General features: G+C 50.6%; 1 protein-coding gene across 1 annotated transcript in view; it reads left to right on the top strand.

Moving 5' to 3' along the window:
* Positions 1-24691, top strand: part of KIAA1328 — a 237882-nt gene that overhangs the window by 8096 nt on the left and 205095 nt on the right. The window contains exons 2-5 of the mRNA XM_081319270.1: positions 183-218; positions 3311-3450; positions 12415-12509; positions 14604-14719. Of these exons, the coding sequence (XP_081175396.1) occupies positions 3409-3450; positions 12415-12509; positions 14604-14719 (253 nt within the window). The 5' untranslated portion in view covers positions 183-218; positions 3311-3408. The remainder of the gene's footprint in view (positions 1-182; positions 219-3310; positions 3451-12414; positions 12510-14603; positions 14720-24691) is intronic.

The raw sequence follows: 24691 nt of genomic DNA, 5'->3' as shown, positions 1-24691 counted from the left end.
CAGACAACGGTTTAATTCAGGTTTGACTCTTTGAAAGAGTCCGCAGCAAGGAATGTCTGCTTACGATTGGTTGACCTTAGGGTTGGAAGGAAGCTTTCCCTGGCCTGCCTTTTAAATCTTCAGATTCTAAAAGTGTGGAGTAGAACACAGGTTGTCCTTGCTTTCCTTGAATGATAGCACAGTTTCAGACGAAGACCGGCAACCCGTGTATGTCCCAGGTATGTTGCGCGAATGGCTACTGCACAGGTTCGGACAGGGGTCGGCTGGGAATCTGGTCCAAATCCAACTGGCGTGCACTCACTTTATCGTTCTCGACTTAGGACCTCAAGCGGCACGCCCATTTTGGTTGCAAGTGGTGACAATTGTTAGGCAAGAGTGCTTTGTTTACCGTCTCCTGCGGTCCCTGATGTCATTAAGCGGAGCATGGAATGCCTCATGGGTGGGGGAAGTCCTGGGAGGCCTAACACAGGCCCAGGCCTGCCTGCCCTGGACCTCTAAGTCCTTGTGCGCCCCTTGAGCCATCCTATGCTCTGCTTCCCACCCCCCCAAGGGCCCTTCAGATCTTTCCTCCCCTGCCTTCTCTCCTCCCTCTCTTTCTTTTCTCCTCCCTTCTCCCTCCATCTTTGTTGTCTCCTGTCCTGTCAGTCCCGTTCCCATCCCATCCCTGCCCTTCCCATCCCAGTCAATTCCAGTTTATCCGTCCCATCCCATCTCTGTCCATCCCAGTTCATCCCATCCCTGTCTTGTCCATCCCAGTCAGTGCCAGTTCATCTGTCCTGTCCCATCTGTGTCCATCTCAATTCATCCCATCCCTGTCCAGGCCAGTCCGTCCATCCATCCCATCCTTGTCCTGTCCACCCCAGTCAATTCCAGTTCATCCCGTCACATCCCACTTCATCCCATCCCTGTCCTGTCCACCCCAGTCAATGCCAGTTCATCTGTCCCATCCCATCTGTGTCCATCTCAATTCATCCCATCCCTGTCCTGTCCATCCCAGTCAATTCCAGTTCATCTGTCCCGTCCCATCCCTGTCCATCCCAGTTCATCCCATCCCTGTCTTGTCCATCCCAGTCAATTCCAGTTCATCTGTCCCATCCCATCTGTGTCCATCTCAATTCATCCCATCCCTGTCCTGTCCATCCCAGTCAATTCCAGTTTATCTGTCCCATCCCATCTGTGTCCATCTCAATTCATCCCATCCCTGTCCTGTCCACTCCAGTCAATGCCAGTTCATCTGTCCCATCCCATCCCTGTCCATCCCAGTTCATCCCATCCCTGTCTTGTCCATCCCAGTCAATTCCAGTTCATCTGTCCCATCCCATCTGTGTCCATCTCAATTCATCCCATCCCTGTCTTGTCCATCCCAGTCAATTCCAGTTCATCTGTCCCATCCCATCTGTGTCCATCTCAATTCATCCCATCCCTGTCCTGTCCATCCCAGTCAATGCCAGTTCATCTGTCCCATCCCATCTGTGTCCATCTCAATTCATCCCATCCCTGTCCTGTCCATCCCAGTCAATGCCAGTTCATCTGTCCCATCCCATCTGTGTCATCTCAATTCATCCCATCCCTGTCTTGTCCATCCATCCCATCCCTGTCCTGTCCATCGCAGTCAATTGCAGTTCATCCATCCCTATCCTCTCCATCCCAGTTCATCCATCCCATCCCTGTCTTGTCCATCCCAGTCAATTCCAGTCCATCTGATCCCACCTCACCCCACCCCACCCCTTCCTTCTCCTGGTATGTGGCTTGCTTGGAAAGATTCCAGATGATTTCCAATTTTAAAAGTCGGAGGGAAAGATAGTAGCTGAACCCAGCATTAGCACGTAACACTGTGACGTTGATTAAACAGCTCCGAGGTGAATAATTAAAAAGTATGTGAGCTTGGTCCATAAATTAATCGCACTTACCTTTATGAAGAGAAGTATTGAACAGCGCCAGGTGTGATAACAATCACAAGCCAATAAATCTTAACAAATAAATGTTACAGTCTTGCCTTGACGGGAATCTTGAAGGCAGGTGTCAGGCCTCTTGAAAAGCCTAAATGTGCGATAAATTGGTTTGTGTGGTTGTGTGTGTGAGTGAGAGAAAGAGAAAGAGAAAGAGAGAGAGAGAGAGAAAAAAGGGAAAATGAGAGAGAAGTAGGAAAAACAGTGAAACAGAGAGAAGCAGGCAAAGCAAAAGAGAAAGAAAAATGGAAAATAGAAATAGGAAAAACAAACAGAAAATGAGAAAGAACGAAACAGGAAATAGAAGCAAGCGAGAGAGAGAGAGAAACGGAAAGCAAAAGAGAGAAAAACGGAAAATGACAGAAGTAGGAAAAAGGGAGAGAAATGGAAAATGAATTATTTGAATTTGAATTTTATTAAATTTACATACCGCCCTTTCCCGGAGGACTCAGGGCGGTTTACAGGGTATATAAAAACATCGATACAAAAATTAAGACCCATTTAAAAAGATTAGACTAAGTCCCTGCAACATGTAAAACCCCAGTTAAAACCCCAATTAAAACTCAGCCTGAGCCGGAAAGCTCGAAGAGCCAGGTCTTCAGGTCTCGGCGGAATGATCGAAGGTCGGGGGCAGTCCTAAGCTCCGCAGGCAGCTGGTTCCAGAGGGCAGGCGCACCCACAGAGAAGGCCCTCCCCCTGGGCGTTACCCGCCGGCAATCTTTTACCGGCGGCACCCTGAGAAGACCCTCCCTGTGGGAGCGCACAGGACGAAGGGAACTTGATGCCGGCAGCAGGTGTTCCCTCAGATATCCCGGACCCAAGCCATGTAGGGCTTTATAGGTCATCACCAGCACCTTGAATCTCACCCGGAGGGCAACCGGAAGCCAATGCAGCTCGCGGAGCAGAGGTGTTACATGGGAGTAACGGGAAACTCCCATCACAACTCGCGCGGCTGCATTTTGCACCAGTTGAAGCCTCCGAGTGGTCCTCGAGGGCAGCCCCATGTAGAGAGCGTTGCAGTAGTCTAAACGGGAGGTCACGAGCGCATGAGTAACTGTGCGTAGGGCGTCTCGGTCCAGGTAGGGTCGCAACTGGCGGACCAGGCGAACCTGGGCAAAAGCAAAATGAGAGAGAAACAAAATGAGAAAGAGAAAAAAAAGAAAAAGAAGTAGGAAAAACAAACGGAAAATAAAAGAGAGAGAGAGATGGATGGATGGATGGATGGATGAGATGAGATATATGAGATTTCCGGTGGAACATTTTATTGTTTTTGTAGTTCCTCCTTTTCACTGGAAAAGTTGAGGGAGATGCCTCTTAAGAACAACTGGAAAACCTCCTGGTCTTCTTCGTTCAATCCGCAGGAGTTTCTGACGAGAGGAATTTGAGAGCCAGGCAACTGCGGAAAGGGCAGAAGACCACAACGAAGGCCAGAGCAGCTGTGGATTCGAATCCTGCCCCAATGGAGGTCCTGAAAAGGATTGGAGAAGAAGCTGGGCAGCAGGTGGGTTGGGCTTTTCCTGTTAGAGCAGCAGCAGCAGCAGCAGCAAGCAGGACACCGTGGGTCACGTTTGCCCACGTGGTGGGCTTGTGCAGCTAGCCACTCAACATTCGTGGGAGTTGGCTGGCCTGTTTGAAGGATCACCTGTGGCTCCACTTCTCAACGACTTGCCTCCAGAAGTTGTGGGTGCTCCATCACTGGAGGTTTTTGAGAAGAGATTGTCTGAAATGGGATAGGGCAGGGATAGGGGTAGGGACGCGGTGGCTCAGTGGGTTAGGATGCTGAGCTTGTCGATCAGAAGGTCGGCAGTTTGGCAGGTCGAATCCCGAGTGCCGCGTAGCAGAGTAAGCGCCTGTTACTCGTCCCAGCTTCTGCCAACCTAGCAGTTCGAAAGCACGTAAAAATGCAAGTAGAAAAATAGGGACCACTCCGGTGGAAAGGTAACAGCGTTCCGTGCGCCTTTGGCGTCTAGTCATGCCGGACACATGACCACGGAGTCGTCCTCGGACAAACGCTGGCTCTTTGGCTTTGAAACGGAGATGAGCACCGGCCCCTAGAGTCGGAAACGACTAGCACGCATGTGCGGGGGAACCTTTACCTTTACCTTTAGGCAACCTTGGCTCTTTTATGACTCGTGGACTTCAACTCCCAGAATTCCTGAGCCAGCATGGCTCAGCTTGAAAACCTCTCCCTTTCCCCTCAGCGTGGCTGGCTCAGGAATTCTGGGAGTTGAAGTCCAAGAGTCATAAAAGAGCCAAGGTTGCCTACCCTTGCCTTAGACATATGGACGTCAACTCCCAGAATTCCTGAGCCAGCCACGCTGAGGGGAAAGGGAAAGGTTTCCAAGCTGAGCCATGCTGGCTCAGGAATTCTGGGAGTTGAAGTCCACGAGTCATAAAAGAGCCAAGGTTGTCTACTCCTGGGATAGGGTTTTCTGCTTGAGCGGGGAGTTGGACTAGAAGACCTCAAGGGTGCCTTCCAAGTTTGTTATTCTGTTACACGCAGACCTTTATGGCCTTTAGATCTGCCAGGACAAAGCGTGCTTTGAGTCCTGTCTGTTCTGGAGTGCCATTGGAGTGGGGGCAGGAAGAGCGTCCCCCTTTTTGGAAGACCATTCCCCCAGCTGTTAGACTGACCCCGATCCTATAGGTGTCTGTACTCCCTTTATCATGCCTTGGTAAGACCACACTTGCAATATTGCATCCAATTTCGCTCGTCACGATATAAAACAGATGTCGAGACTCTGGAAAGCGTGCAGAGAAGAGCAACAAAGTTGATCAGAGGATTGGAGGCTAAAACACATGAAGAACAGTTGCAGGAATTGTACATGTCTAGTTTAATGAAGAGAGGGGCTAGGAGTGATGTGATAGCAGCCTTCCAGTATCTTGAGGGGCTGCCACGAAGAAGTGTGGGGGGGTGTCAATCAAAAAGCACCTGTAGGTAGGACAAGAAACAATTGGATGGAAACTAATCAAGGAGAGAACCAACTTAGATCCTGGTTTGGTTCTCTTTGTTTGTTCTGAGCCGACCCCGTTGCAAAGTGCCAGCCAGGGGGCTCGCTAGGTTTTTATAATAAGTACAGGCTAGTCCTCGACTTACAACCTTTCGTTTAATGACGGCACTGAAAAAAAGTGACTTTCGACCGTTTTTTCACACTTAACGACCATGGCAGCAGCTCCGCGGCCACGTGATCAAAATTTCAGACGCTTGGCCCCCGGCTCACGTTTACGAGGGTTGCAGTGTCCCAGGGTCACGTGATCCCCTTTTGCGACCTGCTGACAAGCAGAGTCAATGGGGAAGCCAGATTCCCTTAACAGCCGTGTGACTGATTCACCTAACAACCGTGACAAGAAAGGTTGTGGTGTTGTTAGTTGCGAAGTCGTGTCCGACCCATCGCGACCCCATGGACAACGTTCCTCCAGGCCTTCCTGTCCTCTACCATTTGCTGGAGTCCATTTAAGCTCACGCCTACTGCTTCAGTGACTCCATCCAGCCACCTCCTTCTCTGTCGTCCCCTTCTTCTCTTGCCCTCAACCTTTCCCAGCATTAGGCTCTTCTCCGGTGAGTCCTTCCTTCTCATTAGGTGGCCAAAGTATTTGAGTTTCAGCTTCAGGATCTGGCCTTCTAAAGAGCAGTCAGGGTTGATCTCCTCTAGGACTGACCGGTTTGATCGCCTTGCAGCCCAAGGGACTCGCAGGAGTCTTCTCCAGCACCACAGTTCAAAGGTCTCAATTCTTTGGCGCTCAGCCTTTCTTATGGTCCAGCTTTCACAGCCATACATTGCAACTTGGAAGACCATAGCCTTGACTATACGCACTTTTGTTGGCAGGGTGATGTCTCTGCTTTTTAGTGTGCTGTCTAGGTTTTCCATGGCTTTCCTCCCCAGGAGCAAGCAAGCAAGAAAGGTTGTACAGTGGGGCAAAAATGTACTAGTGAATGTCTTGCTTAGCAGCCGAAACCTTGGGCTCAATTGTGGTCATAAGTTGAGGACTGCCTATCCTGCTAATGTGTCGGCAGCAAGTAAGCCATCTCTGGACTGAACTTTGTGCAGGTGCTTCCTCCGGAAACCCCGGGCTCCCTAAATGAGGTCTCTTGTCTCCTCCTCCTCCTCCTCCTCCTCCTCCTCCTCCTCCTCCTCCTCCTCCTCCTCCTCCCTGTGTGCGCCTGGCAAGTGCCGTTCACAGAGATGGCTGCTTCCTTGGCTTGCTTTGATTGTATTTTGTTAGTCTTGGCCAGAGGGGACTCTGGATGGCTTAGCAAACATTAAAAGCCAGTAAATACGAAAACAATAAACGACAAGTTAACAATAATACTTTTGTAATCAAAAGATGGGGAGGAAGAGAGCAAGATGCATGTGGACAAGGCAGGGTTTGGTCTTAATCTGACAGCCACCTCTAGAGTGACTTTCTGTACAAGCGACTGGCGCTGTCCCCACTCCTTGCTAGCACTGACAACATTACCTAGTTAGGTCGTGAAATGTCTGCAAGAAAACAGTCAAGCTCAGAGAGCTCCTCCTCCTCCTCCTCCTCCTCCTCCTCCTCCTCCTCCTCCAGATATTTCATGACCCGACTGATGATGTTCCCTAGTTGGCTCATAAAAAGTCTGCAAGGAAACAAGCAAGATCAGAGAGCGCCAAGGATCCCACAGTCCTCCTCCTCCTCGTCCTGGCAACCCCAAGTCTCTTCTAGCACTGATGATGCTATCTAATTGGGTAATAAAGTGAGCAGCCAAGCTTAGAGACCACCAAGGACCCCTCCCTCCATTCATCCCTGAGCTACAAAGATTCTCTTCTGTTGGTATATTCATTCACTAGTTATCCAGTCATAAAACATCTGCAAGAAAACCACCAAGCTCAGAGAGCATCACAGTTCAACCCCGAGCTGCAGGTGCTCTTCTTCTGTCGGTATTTATTTGCTTATATATCAATTTATACGGCTGCCCATCTCACAATTGTGACTCTGGCTGGTGCTTAGAACCGCCCAAAGCACCAAAAAAAAAAAAGCAACCAGTAATGGTGACAACAGTAGCAGCAACGCAATATTAACCCGAACGGCTGCCTAGGACAGGGCTTTTCAACCAGTGATACGGGTACCACCTGTGGTACATTGGCACCTGGCAGGTGGTACACGACCACCCTAGAAAAGTGGTAGCGATGGAAGGGAAATTGTGTGGCAGCCCCGCACAAGCCTGAGCGAGAGACGGCTGGAGCTGCAGGGCTGTCAGGGCTCAGCGGAAGCCCCAGGATCAGCGCCAGGCTCCAGCTGGAGCTCGGCACTGATCCTGGCGCTTTTGCTGAGCCCAGAAGAAGCGCCGATCAGCTGGAATGTTGCAGCATCTCCAGGGTCTTGTGATTTACATTCAGATGCCTGGCAACTGATTCATATTTATGACAGTCACAGTGTCCCAGGGTCATTTTTTTTTGGTCATCGTGTTTTTGACACCTTGCTAGGCGACTGGTGGTACTCGGATGTTGCCATATCCTAAAAGTGGTACAATGGGTGAAAAGGTTGAAAAGCCCTGGCCTAGGACAGCCCTGAGCCCATTCACGCAAACCTAAACCCCACAGGCTCAGCCAACCTCCAAACGGCTGCTTCAGGGATTTGCAAAATGCCAAGAGGCCTGGGGCCAAGGAAATCTCAGCGGGGTTGTGTTGCTTCTCTTTTCCGGCAGACGGTGTTTTTCTGCAGTCAGGTGTGGCGAGTGTTGCGTTATGGAACCCAACGGTTCCCGAGTTCTAATTGCGGGTTTGTTGGTGCTTGAGAAGCATCTGCTTGGCTGAAGTGCACCTGGAACTCAAATCCCCAAAGCAGAAGCCCTGACGTGATCGTTTGGCTGTGGCAGTTGTGCGTCGAAATTCTTGGAATTTCACCAGGGCAAAAAGGGTCACGGCACGGGTACCCCAAACAGTGAGCTGGAAGCCTTTGAATGCGGCTTGTCTTCTGAAAAAAAAAAAAAAAAGAGAGAGAGAGAGAATTTTAGTGGGTAAAAAACTCCAGAGCTCTTAACTTGAAGCAGTTTCAGTGAAAAGGCTGTTGTAAATTTAAAAAAAATGAAGAAAATGAAATTCTCCGTGGCCCCCATGGGGTGGCCCGAATCTTCACCGTGTGCAAGATGATCCCTGGTATGTATTCCAAGGGGGACGCGGTGGCTCAGTGGGTTAGGACGCTGACCTTGTCGATCAGAAGATCAGCAGTTTGGCGGGTCGAATCCCGAGTGCCGTATAACAGAGTGAGCGCCTGTTTGTTACTTGTCCCAGCTTCTGCCAACCTAGCAGTTCGAAAGCACATTAAAAAATGCAAGTATAAAAATAGGGACCACTCCGGTGGGAAGGTAACAGCGTTCCGTGCGCCTTTGGCGTCTAGTCATGCCGGCCACATGACCACGGAGACGTCCTCGGACAAGCGCTGGCTCTTCGGCTTTGAAATGGAGATGAGCATTGGCCCCTATAGTTGGAAACAACTAGCACGCATGTGCGGGGGAACCTTTACCTTTACTTTATGTATGCCAAAGCCGGCTTGAAATACTAACGTTTGTTCCCTTTTGAAATCTTGGAAAGAAATAGTAACAAGCCAGAAAGATGCGATTTCTGAATATTGTCTAACCCAGGAGATCTTCAAGCTTGGCCCTTTTATGACTTGTGGACTTCAACTCCCAGAATTCCTGAACCAGCTTGGAAACCTCTCCCTTTCCCCTCAGCATGGCTGGCTGAGGAATTCTGGGTGTTGAAGTCCACAAGTCATAAAAGGGCCAAGTTTGAAGATCTCCTGGTCTAAACCACATCTCCCAGTCGTGGTGTTCAAGAAACAGCTACGCTGGAGAAGATATAGGAACCTCATTTTTCTTGTGCAATCCATTCTTAAATTGTGCCACTGGCCAGAAATTGATAGCTTCTCGGAGAAGATGGACGTGCCTTGTTAGCTTTGCATAATTTATAGCAGCATCTAAATCTTTAAGACGGCTGGACTTCCAGCTCCCAGAATTCCCCAGCCGGCATGCTGGCTAGTGTATTCTTGCAACTGAAGTTCACCCATGAAAATGACTGAGGTTGAGAAACACAGTGTACCAGTGCCAGTCTTTTAGAAACTTAATCCTGCCTTTTTAAACAAAAACCACTTATTGGAGTCCTTGGTGCTCTCTGAGCTTCGTTGTTTTCACGGTTGGGACGTTTCATGACCCAACTAGGTAACATCATCAGTGTTCGAAGGGAGAAGGGGGTTTGCTATCTGTATATAAGTGGCTCGCCCTCTCAGTGCCTTTTTTCTGGGTGGTTCCTGGATTAGGGCTGTTTACTGCTTGATTGTTGGTCTAGTATTAGTTTAGATCGATAGAGATAAACATTGATAGATACTGATAAAGAGAATGATAAGAGAGAAAGCAGTAGAAGAAAATATATGTAGCTCTGGGTTGAAGTGTGAGGTCCTTGATGCTCTCTGAGCTTGGCAGTTTTCTTGCAGACATTTCATGACCCAACTAGGTAATGTCACCAGTGCTAGAAGGAGGTGGGGTTTTCTCTGTTTATATACAAGTGGCTTGCCCCATCAATGTTTGTGGGAGTGTTTTTGGCGGTTCCTTGATTAGGCTGTTGTTTACAGCTTGATGGTTTATCTGAGTTGGAAGTTCCATTGATTAGTTTGTTTGTTTGTTTGTTTGTTTGTCTGTCTCTGTCTGTCTCTATCTATCTATCTATCTATCTATCTATCTATCTATCTATCTATCTATCTATCTATCTATCTATCTATCTATCTCTATCGATCTATCTATCTATCATCATCATCATCATCATCATCATCATCATCATCATCATCATCATCATCTGCCTGCCTATCTATCTATCTATCTATCTATCTATCTATCTATCTATCTATCTATCATCTGCCTGCCTGCCTGCCTGCCTGCCTGCCTGCCTGCCTGCCTATCTATCTATCTATCTATCTATCTATCTATCTATCTATCTATCTATCTATCTATCTATCATCTGCCTGCCTGCCTGCCTGCCTGCCTATCTATCTATCTATCTATCTATCTATCTATCTATCTATCTATCTATCTATCTATCATCTGCCTGCCTGCCTGCCTGCCTGCCTGCCTGCCTATCTATCTGTCTGTCTGTCTGTCTGTCTATCTATCTATCTTCTATATCTGCCTATCTCAAGCAAGATGTTAGGGTGTTGTTATTATTTGTAACACTTCTTCCAAAATCTAAATGGACAGCTGTGGCGTGCTCCCTGCCTAGTTCCCTATCCCAAAGCCAACGCAGTCCTAGGCTGCATTAACGGAGGGATACAATCAAGATCACACGAAGTCCTAACACCACTTTACAAGGCCTTGGTAAGGCCACACTTGGAATCCTGCATCTAGTTTTCGTCACCACGATGTAAAAAAAAGATGTTGAGACTCTTAGAAAGAGTGCAGAGAAGAGCAACATGAATGATTAGGGGCTTGGAGGCTAAAACATACGGTGTCGTTCTACTATTTACAGCAGGACTTGCCAGATAAGAAAAGGCTGGCAGGATTTTAGGCAGATGTGTTAGTTTGTTGATTTATAAGATTGATACGGTCACCCCTCTTGCGCAATATAACTCAGGATGACTTATCAAGCCCCTATGGATATATGAAACCATGAAAAACAGGACCTCCCCTCGAATTTTTTTAAAAACTTTTATACTCCAGCTGTCAGACCTGCCCCAGAACAAGGGAAGCCAACTCCAACTGATTTGAGTGAAAAGGACTTTTACTAAGGTTGCCGCTGGCAGGAAGGCGAGGAGGAAACTGAAGTTCCCACTCAGCGATACAAAGACCCAAGCCCACCGTTCCCCATCCCACCCCCCACCTCCCCCAATGTCCTGGTCTGTTGCCACCCAGTCCAGGATTGCCGCAGCGTTGTGGGAAACTCTGGGTTGTTTAGGCTGCTGGAATTTCAGATTCGGGGCAAGCAACCTGAAAGACGCCCGGGCGTTATAACCGGTACAAAATGCTCTGGTTTTTTTCTTCGCATGTCAGCCCCCCCCTCCCTATTTCCCACCATGAGATAACACAGGTGTGGTTTGCCCCAAAGGCCTTTCCCCCCCCCTCGTTTCCCCTTTGAGAGCAGGATGCCAGCAAGAGCCTTGGTGGAGCAGTGGGCTAATGCCTCCTGAAGTAACACCAGCTGCCTGCAATTAGTGCAGGTTCGAGTCCCACCAGGCTCAAGGTTGACTCAGCCTCCCATCCTTCCGAGGTAGGTAAAATGAGGACCCAGATTGTTGGGGGCAATTAAGCTGACTTTGTAATAATGCCGCTTGGGGGGTGTGTGTGTGAAAGCCCTAATAAGCAGGCATATACATAGAATGAAGGCTACTGCTAAGCTTGTAAGCCGCCCTGAGTCTTCGGAGAAGGGCGGGATATAAATGGAATTAAAATAAAAAAATAAAAAATAAGGCGCCAGGCCCACGGTGGAGATCCTGACACCAGCCGAGTTTTTGGCGTGCTAGAAAGAGCAGGTAATCCACTTTTAAGAACTGGCGGGGTCGGGGGGGGAAAAGGTCATAAAGTGGGGCGTGACTCGTTTCACGACTGCTTTGTTTACCCGCGACGACGACGACGGGCTCCGTTGTGGTAAGTCGAGGACTTACCTGCATTCCAACACACCTATCTGGTTTCTAAGAACTGTTAAAAGTCTTATAGTTGGTGGAGCAAGCGGAAATTAGCTGGACAGCGCAGCGCCCTCTGGCGGCGCAAGAGTGCAAATAAACCTTTTAGGAAAAATTAAGGGGGAAAAAAGGGACAATGACATCATTGGTACTCCGGCTTTTTGATGCTCTAGCAATTTAGTGGGCCGTCTGAGGCCTAAAGACTCATCCCAGGAGCAGAATGGGACGTTGCAAATGAAGTTTAGCGTGTTTTGGAATTTGCAGCTAGAATGACGGGACGAAACGCGACTTGTCAATCGCCCGAGTTTTCACCCTGCAATCAAATGCTGCATAGGAGAGAGCTTGTTTAGAAGTCATCTGGGGAGTTTGAATCGTTCATTTTTTAATTCTTTTTTTTTTACCCCTTTTTTTCAGCTGTGATTTTGCGTTTCAAAAAGCCTTGTGATAGCTTCAGATCTTCAGAAGCAATTGCTGCTTCTGGCCAAAAAAAAAAAAAAAAAAGTATTAGCCACAGATGCTAAATCCCCAAAGGTTAAAAATAGGATTGCACCCCCTGCCCAAACCTCTTTTTCCTCCTTCCAGTCCTTGTGGAAGCAAATGCCAAGAGGTGACTTTCTTCCAGAGCAACATTCGGGAAATGATCCCCGTAGTTGTTTGTAAAAATGTGTGTCTTTTTTTTTCTTTCTTCCCCCCCCCCACTTGTCTGTTGGAAGTACGGCTGAATCTTCGGCTGAATCTTCAGCCGAATCTGCAGCCCTTCGTGCTTGAGATACATTTATTGTAAATTCTTTCCACCTTAATAAGTTCTTTTTTTGTCAATGTTGATTTTAAATTTTAGGAGCCCGACAAGGGAGAAATGAAAAGTGCTTCTTTAAAGGATTTATGCCCCGAAGACAAAAGGCGCATCGCAAACTTAATTAAGGAGCTTGCAAGGTGAGGATAAACTGGGTGTGATAATGTGGAAGGGCTGAGAATTTCCTTCCCACTTCTTGTGGTTTTGTGAAGTGGAAGAATGTCTCTTTTATTGAAAGGGTGTTTACCTCATTGTCTCCGAGACATCACAGAAAGCTGACTTAAAAGGTCTCCCCTGCTGCAAACTTATTTGCTTGCTTACTATTTCTATCCCGCCTTTATTATTTTTAATAACTCAAAAGTGGCGAATCTACCTAATACTCCTTCCTTTTTATTTTCCTCACAACAACAACAACCCCGGGAGGTGAGTTGTGCTGAGAGAGATTGATTGGCCCAAGGTGACCCATCCGGCTTTCATGCCTTAAGGCGGGATTAGAACTCGCAGTCTCTCGGTGGTTGGCCCAAAGTCACCCAGCCGGCTTTCATGCTTAAGGCGGGACTAGAATTCACGGTCTCCCGGCGATTGGCTGAGAATCGCAAGCTGGATTTCCTGCCTAAGGCGAGAGTAGAACTCGCCATCAGTGCTAGGCTGCATTAACAGAGGGAGAGAATCCAGATCATGTGAAGGGTTAATACCACTTTACAAGGCCTTGGTAAGGCCACACTTGGAATACTGCATCCAGTTTTGGTCACCATGGTGTAAAAAAGATGTTGAAGCTCTAGAAAGAGTGTAGAGAAGAGCAACAAAGATGATCAAGGGACTGGAGGCTGAAACATATAAAAAATGGTTGCTGGAATTGGGTAGGTCCAGTTTAAAGAAAAGAAGGACCGGGGGGGACATGATAGCAGTCTTCCAATATTTCATTTACCGTCTTCCGATTTTTGACCTGATGCCGTAACTACTAGACCAAACCATCTGTCTGTCACTCATGCATTGCTGAGTAGCCTAAAGCACCACTATTTACGTGCCACAGTAGCTGGATTTACACAACTTACGAAGGCCAACCTCTCCAAGTTTAGGGATGGGAGTGAATACAGCTAATTTGACCTCGACATCCCAACAGCCTTGTTTGGACTGGGCCTCAGATGTTGCTCTAAGCTCTGTGGCGGTTAAAAAAAAAAGTTTATCCCACCTTTATTGTTATTTTTATTAAAAATGTCAGGCGGCAAACATATCTACTAGCAAAAAATGCTAGCGTGAGCTTTGCCAGAGGAGACTCTTAAACTACTTTCCACTTCCCAGTACCATCTCGATGTCTTAGGATCAGAATCCCTGGCGCCTGGAAATTCTGGGAGTTGTAGTTCCAGCAGTCATCACGCAGCTTGCTATCAATATGGAAGGTGCCAGTTTGGGGAGCCGACTGGGTCACTTTCAGCCAATCACCAGGAGACTGGGAGTTCTAGTCCCACCTTGAAAAGGCATGAAAAACAACTGAGTCACTTTCAGCCAATCACCAGGAGACTTGTGAGTTCTAGTCCTGCCTTAGGCACAAAAGCCAGCTGGGTGTCTTTGGGTCAATCACCAGGAGACGGTGAGTTCTAGTTCCACTTTAGGCATACAAGCCGACTGACTTTGGGCCAGTCACCAGAAGATTGTGAGTTCTAGTCCTGCCTTACACTTGAAAGTCAGCCGGGTGACTTTCGACCAATTACCAGGAGATTGAGTTCTAGCCCTGTCGTAGGCATGAAAGCCAGCTGGGTGGGCCAGTCACCAGGAGAGGGGGAATTCTAGTTCCAGCTTAGCCACAAAAGCCAGCTGTGGAAACGTCTGCAAAGGAAACGGCAACGCTCCGAAAGCACCCAGGAGCCCACACAATTCAACCCCGAGCTACACTTATGATCTTCTATCGGTATCTTTTATTTATTAAACAAATTTACACGACGCCCCACCCCTCCCTCCCCAACTCACTCACAAGTGTCTGGGGCAGCTTACAACATTAAATATCCACAACATAAAAAAAATCACACATGGCAGCAGCAACACAATCCAACCAACCCCTTGATTGGCCCTTTCTGTTCATGACAAGTAGAAGCGGCAGGATTCGTGAAAATGTGGGAGGTCATGGGGGGCTTCGGGCTAGTCCTGATCAAAATCCGTGGTGTTCTGTTGGTGCCTGGTATTTCTCTGACTGTGTGCGTGTGCGCGCCCTTGTGTTCCTTTTTTATCTTTCCCAGAGTGAGCGAGGAAAAAGAGGTGACGGAGGAGCGGCTGAAAGCCGAGCAGGAAGCGTTTGAGAAGAAGATCAGACAACTGGAGGATCAGAACGAGCTCATCGTCAAAGAGAGGGAAGATATCCTTTTTGTGTGCGTGCGTAAAACGGGGTGGGTGGGAGTGGGGAACTGACCGTGGAATTTTTTAAAAAAAGCCCGCTAGGAAGAAATAACTGCCCTGATTTATAGCTTGGGCACAAACATTCTCTGCGCGCTGGCGTTCAGAAGCAATTCCGAGGTGGCTGCCAGCGGGTGCTGTTGGGCTCATAGGAGCTTGAAACGGCCACCCACCTGTGCCCGGGATGTTGTTTTGCTGCGCCGGAGAGATTTGTCAAAAGTAGAAAGAATGGAATAACTACAGCAACAGCAACAGCAAAAATTCCTCGCGTTAGGAAAACACTGTATGGGCTGCTCCCTCCCGGCTCTTGCTTAATTGTCCTCCATCAGATTCGCCTTAGGGGAGATGCTACCCCGTGTTCTTCTGCAGCCGACCCCGACTCTTGCAGAAGTTGTGGAGGGCTTGAATCTGGTGAGGAATGGCAGATCGTGGGATTGGTCAAGTGTCTCGATGGGTCCTTCCTTCCTTCCTTCCTTCCTTCCTTCCTTCCTTCCTTCCTTCCTTCCTTCCTTCCTTCCTTCCTTCCTTCCTTCCTTCCTTCCTGTCTATGAACTCTTTAAAATTCCAATAACAATTGAACTTACTCCTTCCTTCCTTCCTCCCTCCCTCCCTTCATATCTGTGAACTCTTTAAAATTCCAATAACAATTAAACTTCCTTCCTTCCTTCCTTCCTTCCTTCCTTCCTTCCTTCCTTCCTTCCTTCCTTCCTTCCTTCCTTCCTTCCTTCCTTCCTGTCTATGAGCTCTTTAAAATTCCAATAACAATTGAACTTACTCCTTTCTTCCTTCCTTCCTTCCTTCCTTCCTTCCTTCCTTCCTTCCTTCCTCCCTCCCTCCCTCCCTTCCTTCCTTCCTTCCTTCCTTCCTGTCTATGAGCTCTTTAAAATTCCAATAACAATTGAACTTACTCCTTCCTTCCTTCCTTCCCTCCTTTATTCCCGCCTCCCACACTTTCACTTCAAAATTTTTAAAGGCAACATTTCTGAAGACCAGGTTTCTTTTGTATGGCGAGCTGTTGAGCTGAACAAGCTGGCAGTCCTGTGGACGGTGGGAAGAGGCTGGATGTAGGAGTTGGCAGTTGATAGCTTTCACCCTGGCTGCTGCTGATCTCACTTCTTTTTCTATCCAAACTATTTTTTTTTTAAAAAAGCAAAGCCTTTGTCCATCCGAAGTGTACTGAGAGTTGGGTGAAAGTGTTAGAATATTGAATTCGTATAACAGGTGGTCCTCACTTTGTGACCACAACTGAACCCAGAATTTCCATTGCTAGCAAAACAGTTCTTCGGTGAGTTTGGCCCCATTTTATGACCTTGCTTGCCCCAGTGGTCAAGTGAATCACTGCAGTTGTTAAGTAAGTAACCCAGCTGTTAAGTGAATCTGGCTTCCCCATTGACTTTGTTCATCAGAAGGTCACAACAGGGGATCACATGACCCTGGGGCGGTGCAATCGTCATCAATATGAGTCAGTTTCCAAGCGTCTGAATTTTGATCGCACGATCATGGGGACACTGGAAAGGCCGTAACTGTGAAAAACGGCCATCAGTCCCCTTTTTCAGTGCGCTTGTAACTTCGTACCGTCACTAAACGAACTGCTCTAAGTCTCCGACGACTTGTATGAACACAACACAACTTCGCCATAGTTTCTCACATCCTAGGCAGTTAGCTTTGCTGAATGAAAGGGTCCGATTCCAGTCCCATCTCAATTTGCCAACGCTTAAGAGGCCAATCTGCCATGGACTCGCTTCCTCTTTCAGTGTGTGGGAACTTTCCTGTTTGTGCTTGTGACGTTCCACGTCCCTGCAGTGATTGTTCTGTACCAGCCTGCTACCGGCCCTGCAGAAAAGGCAGGGACAACCCCTTTTACAAGAAGGCAAGAGGCTGGAACTAAGCCTGCCAAATTTATTAACATAAAAACATCAAACAGAGCAAACAGAGCAAAGAGAGCAAACACGAACCATGAAACAGGAGCTATTCAAACGGTTGCCTTCAGCAAACCAGCCCTCCCACACATTCCCCTTTTAAACAGTTCAGGGCGTGGCTTCTCTCTGCCTCCTTCCGAGGTGCCCCATTGCCTTCCTCTGTTTACTCCTGATAGACTGCCTCCTGCGTCGGGCGTCCTTGAACAGGGCCAGCTGTGGGTCATCTTCATCCACGCTGTCAGGCTCACACAGCTGGGACTGCGTCGTGACCAGGTGGGAGGGGCCTGGCTGAGGGCTCTGCGAAGCCTCCGGGTTGTTCTCTGGAGGCTCTCCAACACCCCCCTCCTCCTCCTCTGAATCGTCCGACCCAACTGCCGAACCCACAGGCTGACCCTGAATCACAACAGTGATCTTCTCTTTGCAGCTTCACATTTTTGTTTCCTGCACGGTTAACATTCGGGACTAAGAGGTCTTGAAGGCTGTAATCTAGCCGCATCGTAAATATTGTTAGTACTCTGAAAGATCCTGTGCCGTCCCACTCACGCACACCCCACGGGTGCAAAGGAGTCTTTATTAAGGCTTCCGAGACTGAATTGGTATTCCCCAGCAATTCCCTGTGCCGGCACCAGCTCAACCCCAGTGAGTTCCACGGGCCGCTTGTCAAGAGGGAAAAGTGTGCAGCTACGTGCCTGTTGTGACTCAGGGTCAGCCTGTGGTTTCGGCAGCCGGCTCAGAGGTGTCGGATGACTCAGATGAGGGGGAGGAGGACCGTGTGGGAGACGAACCGGTTGATGATGGCGTGGAGGCTTGGCAGAGCTCCCAGCCGGGGACCTCCTCTCAGCTGCGTGAGCCCGATAGTGCGGAGGATGATGACCCACAGCTGGCCCTGTTCAAGGACGCCCGACGCAGGAGGCAGTCGAGCAGGACTAAGCAGAAAAAGGCTGCGGGTCTCCTCGGGAGGAGGCACAGGGAGACCACGCCCTGAGCTCTCTATAAAAGGAGTGTTTGGGGAGGGGCTGGTTGCTGAAAGCAACTTTTCCGCTTGAGAAGACAAGCTCTAGTGTTTTTGTTAACTGCGTAATTAAATCTTGGCAGAAGCCTTTTAGTCTTGGACGCTCTCCAGTCTCTTCTTTTTGAATAGGGGTTTGCTAGAAGAGGGCTGGTTCAGAACAGTTTGCTTTCAGCCACCCACCCCTTATTACTACGATGGAGCAGCTTCTTGCCGAGAATGCCCAGCTCACCCAGCAACTCACTTTGCTGGCAGCTCAGGTGGCACAACTGCAAGCTCAGGTACATGCTGCACCCCCACCCAGGAGGAAATGTCGGTTAGCTATGCCGGATAAATTTGCTGGCAATCCAGAACTGTTTCCTGCCTTCCTGGGACAATGCCAGCTTTTTATCAGCGTGAGAGCAGCTGATTTCCCCACTGACCGAGATAAGGTGGGATTCGTGTTGAGCCTTCTGTCGGGAGATGCAGCTCGTTGGGGCACGCCTCTGTTGGCACAGCCTAGCCCTTTGTTGGATAACTTTGGGGGGTTTTGTGACCATATGCGCCTCATGTACGAGGACCCGATTAAGGCGCAGACTGCCACCCGACGCCTGAAAGCTTTGAGGCAGGGTCAGCGCCCTCTACAGGCCTATATCAGCGATTTCCGGCTGCTTAGCCAGGATTCCGCCTGGAATGAGGCTGCGCTCGTGGATGCCTTTCAGGATGGCTTGTCAGAGGAGATGTTGGATGAGCTGGCCCGCGTGGACATTCCCTCAGACCTGAATGGGCTGATCCATCTTTGTCTGCGGATCGATGCCCGGCTGCAGCAGCGTAAGAGTCGCCGTGCCATCCCACAGACCCCTGCCGCCCCTGTTGTGCGTGAGCCCCCAGTCCAGAGGGAGGAGCCAATGGAGCTGGGTGCCGCCAGGTCCCGTCTATCGGTGACGGAAATGGACAGACGACGATCGGAGGGGTTGTGTTTTTACTGTGGGGACCCTGGACATTTGGCTGCTTCTTGCCCGAAGAAGCGTCAGCGGGCGTCAGTGACCAAGCTTGCCCCGAGAAAGTCCCCTGCTTTGCTATCGGGAAACGGCCCGAGCCCGATCTAGACGGTGTGAAAGATCGGGCGACCCACAACGACCACGCCGAGCGATGCCGTTCCGACGGTGCCTGTGAACCTCCACGGCATTTGATTCTGGAGGCACGACTGATCCTTCCTGGCAAGCCAGAGGGGATTCCGGTCCATGCCTTAATTGACTCTGGGGCTACCACTAACTTTATGGATTCGGCCTTTGTGGCCAAATGGGCTGTTCCCCAGTGTCCAGTGGATCCGCCCATGCTTGTGGAGACCATCGATGGTCGAGTGCTCCTGTCCGGGCCTATTACGGCCGCCACGCAACCCGTGTGTATGGCCATCAGTACCCATGTGGAGGCCATTCAGTTTTACGTCACTTCGGATCTGCACTTCCCCGTGGTCTTGGGACTGGCGTGGCTCCGGGCGCATGATCCACAGATCTATTGGTCTCAGAACTTGGTCACCTTCCCAAGTTTGCAGTGCATGGACCACACCCGCCATATCTGTGCCGGCCAGGTGGAGGGTTCCTCAGGGGTTTCTTTGCCTCCCGAACTGTCCGACTTTGCTGATGTGTTCAGTGAGTCAGAGGCGGACCAATTACCCCCGCACAGGCCCTATGACTGTTCCATTGATCTAGTCCCTGATGCGCCTCTCCCAGTGGGGCGTTTGTACTCCATGTCGGAGCCCGAGTTGGCTGCGTTGCGGGACTTCCTGACAAAGAATTTGGCTCGTGGTTTCATCCGGCCCTCGTCCTCGCCTGTGTCTGCGCCCGTGCTCTTCGTCAAAAAGAAGTCGGGCGAGTTACGGCTTTGCTGTGACTACCGGAAACTCAATGCCATCACGGTGCGTACCCGCTGCCCCTCATCCCCGAGCTCTTGGACCGACTCCGGGAGGCTAAGATCTTCACGAAACTGGACCTGCGTGGAGCTTACAACCTCGTCAGGGTTCGGCCGGGTGATGAGTGGAAGACGGCGTTTGGTACTCGCTATGGACATTTCGAGTACACGGTGATGCCGTTTGGCCTGACCAACGCCCCCGCTGTGTTTCAGCATTTTATGAACGACATCTTTCGAGATCTGTTGGACCAGTTTGTCGTGATTTACCTGGACGACATCCTGATTTACTCCCCGTCGCGTGAAGCGCATCATCAGCATCTCCGTCAGGTCCTGCAGCGCCTCCGGAAACATCGGCTGTTTGCCAAGTTGGAGAAGTGCCAGTTCTACCAGGTGACCATCGATTTCCTGGGTCACCGCATTTCTCCTGAGGGCATCGCCATGGAACCGAGTAAAGTTGAGTCGTTGCAGAGTTGGCAACCCCCGCGTCGCGTGAAGGATGTTCAGCGACTTCTTGGATTTGCCAACTACTATCGGACATTCATCCCTGGCTTTGCTGCCTTGACAGCCCCCCTCACCCGGCTCCTGCAGAAGAAGACTCGGTTCCAGTGGAACGCCCCTGAACAACAGGCGTTCCAAGCTTTGAAGGACGCCTTCATGAAGGAGCCCATCTTGAAGCATCCTGACCCGCAACGGCCGTTTGTCGTGGAGGCGGACGCCTCCGACATTGCCATTGGGGCCGTGTTACTCCAGGCAGCGACGCCCAGCGGTACCCTTTTCCCTTGCGCGTATCACTCCCGGAAATTGAATCCCTCGGAGCGCAACTATACCATCTGGGAGAAGGAGCTGCTGGCCATCAAGGCGGCGTTCGAGGCTTGGAGGCATCATCTGGAGGGGGCGCAGCATCAAATCGAGGTCCGGACGGACCACAAGAATCTGGAAAGCCTGCAGACCGCTCGGAATCTGAACCAACGCCAGATCCGGTGGTCCCTCTTCTTTGCGAGGTTTGACTTCCGGGTGCGGTACATACCCAGCGGGCACAACCAAAGAGCGGATGCTCTGTCCAGGAAGCCCGAGTACACCCGAGTGGAGGACAAGCTTCCGCCCAGAACAGTGATCCCCGTCGAGTCTTTTGCTGCGGTGCGGGAGCCGGTGGATATACGGGCTCGGATCAGGGAGGCGCAGCAGCAGGAGGCGTGGGTGGCTCAGCGGAAGGAAGAGGTGGGGCCAGATTCGCCTTGGTCGGTCACGGATGGACTCCTGTATTATCGTGACCGGCTCTATGTTCCGGGAGGGCCACTCAGGGGACTCGTCCTCAGTCAGTGTCATGATAACCCGGCTGCGGGGCATTTTGGCCTGTTCAAGACTCTGAACCTGGTCTCCCGTACCTTCTGGTGGCCCCGAGTCCGACACGACGTCCAGTCTTATGTCACCTCCTGCGTCCCATGCAGGCAGGCCAAGTCAGCGACAGGGGCCCCGCCTGGTTTACTGCAGCCTTTGCCAACACCCAAGAGACCCTGGGGGGCTGTGTCCATGGACTTTCTGACGGATCTACCCCCATCCTCCAGCTTCACGACAGTGTTTGTGGTGGTGGACATGCTGACCAAGATGGCGCACTTCATCCCCTGTCGCGGCTTACCGTCAGCTCGCGCCACTAGTCGCATGTTCATCCAACAGGTGTTCCGGCTGCACGGCCTCCCCGATAGAGTCGTCTCCGATAGGGGGGCCCAGTTTACAGCCCGCTTCTGGCAGGAGTTGATGCGGGCGTTGGACATTAAGGTTTGCCTCTCGTCCGCGCATCATCCTCAGACCGACGGGGGTACCGAGAAGGTCATCGGCATCTTAGAGCAGTATCTGCGCTGCTACGTTAACCTGCAGCAGGACAATTGGGTGGACTATTTGGCCATAGCCGAGTTTGCCTTTAACAACTCGCAGCACACCTCCACGCAGATGACACCGTTCTTGGCCAACGTGGGTTATCACCCCCGGTTTTTCCCCCTTTCGCCCGTGGACTCACCGGAGCCGGCAGCGAACGAATTCATGGCGGAGTTACAGGCGATCCATCGGTTGGTGCGACGGCAGCTGGAGAAGGCCAAGGCCGACTATAAGAGGTTTGCCGATCGGTCGAGAAGGGATACGCCTCCACTGTCGGTGGGGGATCGGGTCTGGCTGTCTACCAGGAACCTACCATCCACTCGGCCGGCGAGGAAGCTGGACCACCGTTACCTTGGACCGTTCCCAGTCGAGGCCGTCATTAACCCGGTCGCCTATCGTTTAACTCTGCCACGTTCCCTGCGCGTGCACCCCGTCTTCCATCGGTCCTTGTTGGTCCCCGAACAACCGGCTTGTCCACTTCGCCAAGCGGAACCTCCCCCATCAGGACCTCGCGATGGCGGCAGCACCCCCGAGTACGAGGTCGCCAGCATCCGGGATTCCCGTTGGCTGAAAGGTCGCTTCCAGTACCTGATCGAGTGGAAAGGGTACGGGCCGGAGGACTTCACATGGGAAGACGCGACCGCCGTTCATGCCCCTGCGTTGGTGACTGCTTTTCACGAACAGTTCCCATCCCGACCGCATCCGGATCGGCAGCCCCGGGGGAAGGGCCCTGCGGTGCGGGATAGTGTTGTGACTCAGGGTCAGCCTGTGGTTTCGGCAGCCGGCTCAGAGGTGTCGGATGACTCAGATGAGGGGGAGGAGGACCGTGTGGGAGACGAACCGGTTGATGATGGCGTGGAGGCTTGGCAGAGCTCCCAGCCGGGGACCTCCTCTCAGCTGCGTGAGCCCGATAGTGCGGAGGATGATGACCCACAGCTGGCCCTGTTCAAGGACGCCCGACGCAGGAGGCAGTCGAGCAGGACTAAGCAGAAAAAGGCTGCGGGTCTCCTCGGGAGGAGGCACAGGGAGACCACGCCCTGAGCTCTCTATAAAAGGAGTGTTTGGGGAGGGGCTGGTTGCTGAAAGCAACTTTTCCGCTTGAGAAGACAAGCTCTAGTGTTTTTGTTAACTGCGTAATTAAATCTTGGCAGAAGCCTTTTAGTCTTGGACGCTCTCCAGTCTCTTCTTTTTGAATAGGGGTTTGCTAGAAGAGGGCTGGTTCAGAACAGTGCCTCTCTGTTTTCATCTTGCCATTAGAGTAAGAGTGGCGGGGAGGTGTTGCTTTCGACTGGGTTAGTTAGAGAAACGAAACCTCTCCAGTTCTACGGAGGTTTACTGGGAAACTTTCAAGGACATTCTAGCAGGTGTGAAGGTAGCAGACGGTTCCCATAATAGAGCGAACTTGTTTACCTGAGCGACGTGGACACCTGGGGAGGGTTCGGCTGGGAAAGTCATTGTTATATGCTACGGTCTGATGCCTTGAGATTTTAAGAGTTAGTTTTACTTTGTCCAATGCCAGGCCACGTAGTCAGTAAGCAGTCAACTTTTCAGAAATGAAAATAATCCTGGATTTTTTTATGCGGATACTCCAGCTGGAGGTTGACACTACTCAGCTCAAGCCAACGCTAGTCCTCAAGGCAAAGGCGAGTCCAGGCCACTAGCCAAAGCCAGTTCCCAAGGCGAAGGCAAGTCCACCGGCAAAGATGTGGCAAGGTAAAGGAAAGAGCTGGAGAGACGACGATACGAAGTTCAAGGCAAGGACACACCGCAAGAAAGCAGACACGTTGTTCCCAATGTTGTCTCCATCTCTCTGCTGTGCTAAATAGCCAGCTTCTGGTGCAGCCCATCAAGAGGGACCAGGCTGCCTCCTCACGTATAATCAAGATGACCTTCACTAGCCCTGCTTTTTTTCTCTGCCCTACGTGTTCTCGGATCAGGTGCAGAAGGCGGTTCTTCTTCCTTGTCACTGACTGGCTGCAGCCGCCTGCTTTCCCCAGCTGAAGCCTCGGGGCTGTCCTGCTGCAGCTGTGATGCGGCCAAATCCCTTTCAGCCGGCTGCTCAGAGCCACTGACCAACTGCCCCTCCGGACATGCCTGGAAATGGTTCATCCTCCTCCGAACTGCCATCTGGAGAGGTATCTGGGGAAGCATCTGGGGGATTCATCACAGATCCTCGGTTTTCCCTCGCTAACATCTTGAGCGCCATCCAACCTCAGGGCTCTGTCGTCGGCCACTATATTATCTATCGCTTTATACTGTCAAATCAGTCTTGATTTTCTTCCGGGTAAAACGCAGGCGTGTTTTGCCCCGTCCTGCTCCGTAAAAAGCAATGCCTCGACATTGTCACTAAAGTTTTCATCCGCCATCAGAGTCTGTCTATATTTGTTGTTAGCTGTGAAGTCATGTCCGACCCATCGCGACCCTATGGACAACGTTCCTCCCGGCCTTCCTGTCCTCTACCATCTTCTGGAGTCCATTTAAGCTCACGCCTACTGCTTCAGTGACTCCATCCAGCCACCTCCTTCTCTGTCATCCCCTTCTTCTCTTGCCCTCAACCTTTCCCAGCATTAGGCTCTTCTCCATTGAGTCCTTCCTTCTCATTAGGTGGCCAAAGCATTTCAGTTTTAGCTTCAGGATCTGGCCTTCTAAAGAGCAGTTAGGGCTGATCTCCTCTAGGACTGACCGGTTTGATCGCCTTGCAGTCCAAGGGACTCGCAGGAGTCTTCTCCAGCACCATAGTTCAAAGGCCTCCATTCTTTGGCACTCAGCCTTTCTTATGGTCCAACGTTCACAGCCATACATTGCAACTGGGAAGACCATAGCCTTGGCTATACGCACTTTTGTTGGCAGGGTGATGTCTCTGCTTTTTAGTGTGCTGTCTAAATTTGCCATGGCTTTCCTCCCCAGGAGCAAGGGTCTTTTAATTTCTTGGCTACAGTCCCCATCTGTGGTGATCTTGGAGCCCAGGGAAATAAAATCTGTCACTACCTCCATCTCTTCCCCATCTATTTGCCAGGAATTGAGAGGGCCAGATGCCATGATCTTGGTTTTCTTAATGTTAAGTGTCTATACTGCTGCTGCCTTACATAAGACCCTGCTTGCTTCAGCAGGGCAGCTGCTAGGTGACCTTGTTGGGAGGATATACCCGTATAGCCGTGGGTAAGCATTTCGGATAAGCCCCTCCGTAGAGTCATAGAACCATACGGCTGGAAGGGACCTTGGAGGTCTGCTAGTCCAACCCCCT

Source organism: Vipera berus (assembly GCF_964194415.1).
Source record: "Vipera berus genome assembly, chromosome: 2".
Classification (NCBI taxonomy): Eukaryota; Metazoa; Chordata; class Lepidosauria; order Squamata; family Viperidae; genus Vipera; species Vipera berus.
Note: the sequence above shows the minus strand (reverse complement) of the source record. Positions and strands in the feature narration are given on the sequence as shown.